Source organism: Ixodes scapularis, unplaced genomic scaffold (assembly GCF_016920785.2).
Source record: "Ixodes scapularis isolate PalLabHiFi unplaced genomic scaffold, ASM1692078v2 ptg000247l_1___fragment_3__unscaffolded, whole genome shotgun sequence".
NCBI lineage: Eukaryota > Metazoa > Arthropoda > Arachnida > Ixodida > Ixodidae > Ixodes > Ixodes scapularis.
The window spans coordinates 1,823,390-1,827,036 of record NW_024609948.1 but is presented as its reverse complement, the minus strand read 5'-3'; the positions used below and the strand labels follow the sequence as shown (position 1 = coordinate 1,827,036).

The window sequence follows — 3,647 nt, the reverse complement described above, 5'->3', positions numbered from 1 at the left end:
GAGTGGCAAAGTGGTCGTCTTGTCGTTTACATAGCTTTGCAGAACGTGGTGGAGAAAGGGTAGAATTGCATGCACGTTGTGATGCGCCGACGAGTGACGGACGTAGAGGTAGACGTAGTGCTTGGTGCATATCACGTCGTGCACCTTGAGATCGCGCAGCACGTTGATGAAGTTTATGCAGTCCACCACCACTCGGTTGGCGTCCTTGTCCCTGTATGAAAAGACGAGTAGATAGTGGGACGACGAGCTGTCTTTCTGACAACACTCTGCTCCCTCTACGACCGATGGGACGTTGTTTTGAATAAAGATATTTGCGATAGCGATCCAGATTTTATAGGGTATCGATACCGAAAGGTCCAGTTCGCAATGGAGATAGTCTCGCAGGGTCCTCATTTTTTGTTGCGAAAAGATATCGACGAACGTGACCTGTTTCAACATTTTACTCCCTCGATCGTTCAAATCAGTCACCGAACCTTTTTGTTAATGTATATGGGGGCGTTGGCGGTTTTTTATTTCAAATGCATATGGGCACGTTGCTGTCGTCGTCCTTGCTGCGAGGCGTGGACGTGGATGGATTGGAGAGTAGCGGCGCCATCATCGTGGAGACGTCTTCCATGGTTTTACGGAGCTTGTCTCGCATCGAGTTGGACAACAGGTCGTCGCTGTCGCATATCAGTCTGTTGAGAAACTTTGTTTCGACCGGAACGATGACTTCCACGTCGTCGGCCACGGACCACCTACAACGGGCTAGGAAGAGGCGCAAGGCCGTCGCCGAAACAAACTGCCCCCTAAACAGGTTGTAGCAATTAGACACGGAGGCAAAAGCCTTGAGTAGTTCCTTCTCGAGAAATTTCTTGTTGATGACGCTAATCTCGGTCTCGTCCTCGATAAAGAGCTTGATGAACATGTTCAAAAAGTCGGCTAGTACGCGTTGGTCCACCTCGCACGTGGATATGGCCGCCATGGCGCACTTCGCTCCGTTGGCGTCGCGCGTAGTGTGCATGGCAGTAGACATGGACGTGCACCACGAGATGATGGACGACGACACGCTAGGCGAGATGTGGTGTTCCAGATAGTTGGGCGACTGGACCCAGAGTAGAAAGTCGTTAAAGAAGCGCGAGTCGTACAGGTAGGTGTTTTCGCCGCGGTAGCTCCTGCAGAAACGCGTGTGATAAAACAGGTTGGTGGCCATCCGAAATAGCGCCGTGTTTGAGTAGGTGGCAATTTCTTCCTGGCGCGGAGTGGGTATGCCCTTGGTCATCTTGAGGCACTGTAAGGTGGCCCCAAACATGTCCGAGTCCATCATCTCAAAGTTTAGGCACTGTAGAAACAGACCGAGGTTACGGGGCGAGACGCAACAGGCCTGGCTGTAAAATTTGTTGAGCTCCTGCGTGCCCTGGTCCGACTGTTTGTGCACTTCGACGAAGCGAGAGTCCACGCGCCCGTTGCTCATGCACTGTTCTATGATGGAGGCGATGTTAAGGACCGACACCTCGGTGGCCGGCGCCTTCTCCTTCTGCAGGGCTAGCACGTAGTGGTTGGTCCGCGGCACGGGGATCGTGTCGGAACTCTTCATGATGAGCTCGTTGTGGTCACGCAGCGTCGTAGAGATGGCCGGATCGATGATGTTGACGTCGTCCGTGACCCGCTCGGCCGGCATGACGGTCCGGAGCGTCATGTAGTCGGTGTCGCAGCGGTACACTCCGTTCTCGACGTTACTCGTGTACAACCTGTTGCTCTCTTCGACCAGGAGGTTGATGACGTCCTGTGGCTTGTTTTGCGAAAACTTTACGCGAATGGCCCCGACAATGTTTTCGTTGACGGTGTGTGGCTGCGTGATCCTGTGCACGAGGCTGAGACCGTTGGCCACGTCGAGCCAGTTGTGGCCCATGGCGCTCTCAAACTGAAAGATGGGGTTGCACTTTACGCGCACCGCCGCGTAGTTGCACAGGGATACTAGCATGACCGCCGTAATCTTGGCTGCCGTCCTTGCGCCCACCGCCATACCGCGAGTCGCCTCGCGCGCATGGGAAAAGATCTCTTCGATGTAGAGGAGTAGCAGGCGCAGAATGGCAGTAGCGTACGCGTCCACGTACGGCTTCAGATCCCTGATGACGCGCTGAGTGGTCGACGAGGAAGAGGTTTTCCTGAGTATGTTGAGACTGTTTCGTACGTATTCGATTCCCATTACGCAGTGAAATACTGTATTGTCATTCAGGAGCGTTTGGATGGCCATCTGATCCATGTCGACCGTCATCAGTATGTTACTACCGAGCTCGAAAACGCGAAAGAGCATATCTGCAACCGGTTCCACATCTCCGTTGGTCAGGAGCGTCGTGCGCGCCTTGGTAATGTGCTGCATGAGTTTCTTGGACGAGTAGCCGAGTAAGGTCGACGTGTCGTTCAGGAGCGTGGGCACGTATTTATCGCCATCTCTCCTGTAAGACACGTTTTGATTTCCCCGCTGCCGGAATACGGGTAATAAAATATCGGTGGCGTCTTCGTGATTCACCGAGTGTTGACATCGTCCCTTTTTCAACAGGTCTAAAAAATTTTCTGCGACAGACATTTTTATAATAAACAAAATTGCTACCGCCTATGGGAGGTCGACTCCGCTCCCAGTCGAGGTCAACCTAGATATGGAGAGAATATATATTGCGCACCGAGTAGAGGGCTCCTCTCATTATCGTCGCTATGGCGCACCTCGTTACGGATCCCATAAGCAAGGAAGTCGTGCGTCGCTTCAAGACGTTCGCCGAATGGCGACTTCGCACCAGAGCCACGCCTCGAGACTTTGCCTATGCCGGCCTAGAATATTGCGCTGACCGGAAACACATCTACTGTCGGCACTGCAAATTTCAAGTCGCCGAACAGGACTGGGAGACGCTCACGTTTCACCCGATGGACCTTCACCGCCGAATGCCGTGCAAGTTTCTCGAGCAGTACAGGGACCCGCGGCTGAACGTAGCAAAGGTCGTGTCCGTCTTGCCGAGCTACTCTCACCCGGTCTACAAGAGATACGTCGACGAGAAGATTCGAGCCAAGACCTTTCACGATGTTCGAGGCCCTGCGTTCGCCAAGGCCGGCTTTTTCTGCTCGCACGACGACGAGCAGGGCTACCTCTCCCGCGAACAGATAGTGACCCGCATATTCGTTTGTTTCTACTGCGGGGTGCAAGTATTTTCGATCCTCGACTGCGAAGAAGACGATCCGTGGCTGCTACACGCCCGCAGGTCCCCCAATTGCGTGTTTCTACGAGTGAACAAGACCTATTACTACGTGCACGATGCAGTCGAAAAGTTTTACAGGAGCGAGATGTACTGGGCGTCTCACTTTCCCGAGATCGACGATCTCGTCAAGGACCCAAAGTTCCGCAACAGGACTATGAGTACTCTGTACACGGCCAACCTGACGCATCCCTTGAACGTATCGGCGATGGTGAGTGCCATTCGGAGCAGCAAGGCGACTCCGTTGGGCAGTCACACTCTGTTTGAGCCAGTGAACGCCCTTCCTTCGTTCGATCACAAGGCTATCGGTAGGTGGGGTAACTTTGTGATAGATAGCGCGATCAGTGATACGCACTATTCCGCTATAAAGTCACGAGACGAATCAACTAAGAGGTGCATCGTATGCATGAAGGCTCCGGC

The 3,647-nt window shown here is 53.4% G+C and overlaps 1 protein-coding gene across 1 annotated transcript; it reads right to left on the bottom strand.

Moving 5' to 3' along the window:
- Positions 1-498: 498 nt before the first annotated feature.
- LOC121833997 lies at positions 499-2,188 on the bottom strand. Its single transcript, XM_042287730.1, has 2 exons — positions 1,928-2,188; positions 499-1,792 (listed from the first exon to the last, which is right to left on the bottom strand). Exons 1-2 carry the CDS (start codon positions 2,186-2,188, stop codon positions 515-517), a joined length of 1,539 nt encoding a protein of 512 aa, XP_042143664.1. The 3' UTR covers positions 499-514.
- Between the last annotated feature and the right edge of the window lie 1,459 nt (positions 2,189-3,647).

Excerpts from the sequence above, each read along its gene's own strand:
- LOC121833997 (XM_042287730.1), bottom strand. The coding sequence starts at position 2,188 with ATGGGAATCGAATACGTACGAAACAGTCTCAACATACTCAGGAAAACC. Across the intron at positions 1,793-1,927 it reads GCAACTACGCGGCGGTGCGC|GTAAAGTTTTCGCAAAACAA; the intron begins GTAAAGTGCAAC and ends GGGGCCATTCGC.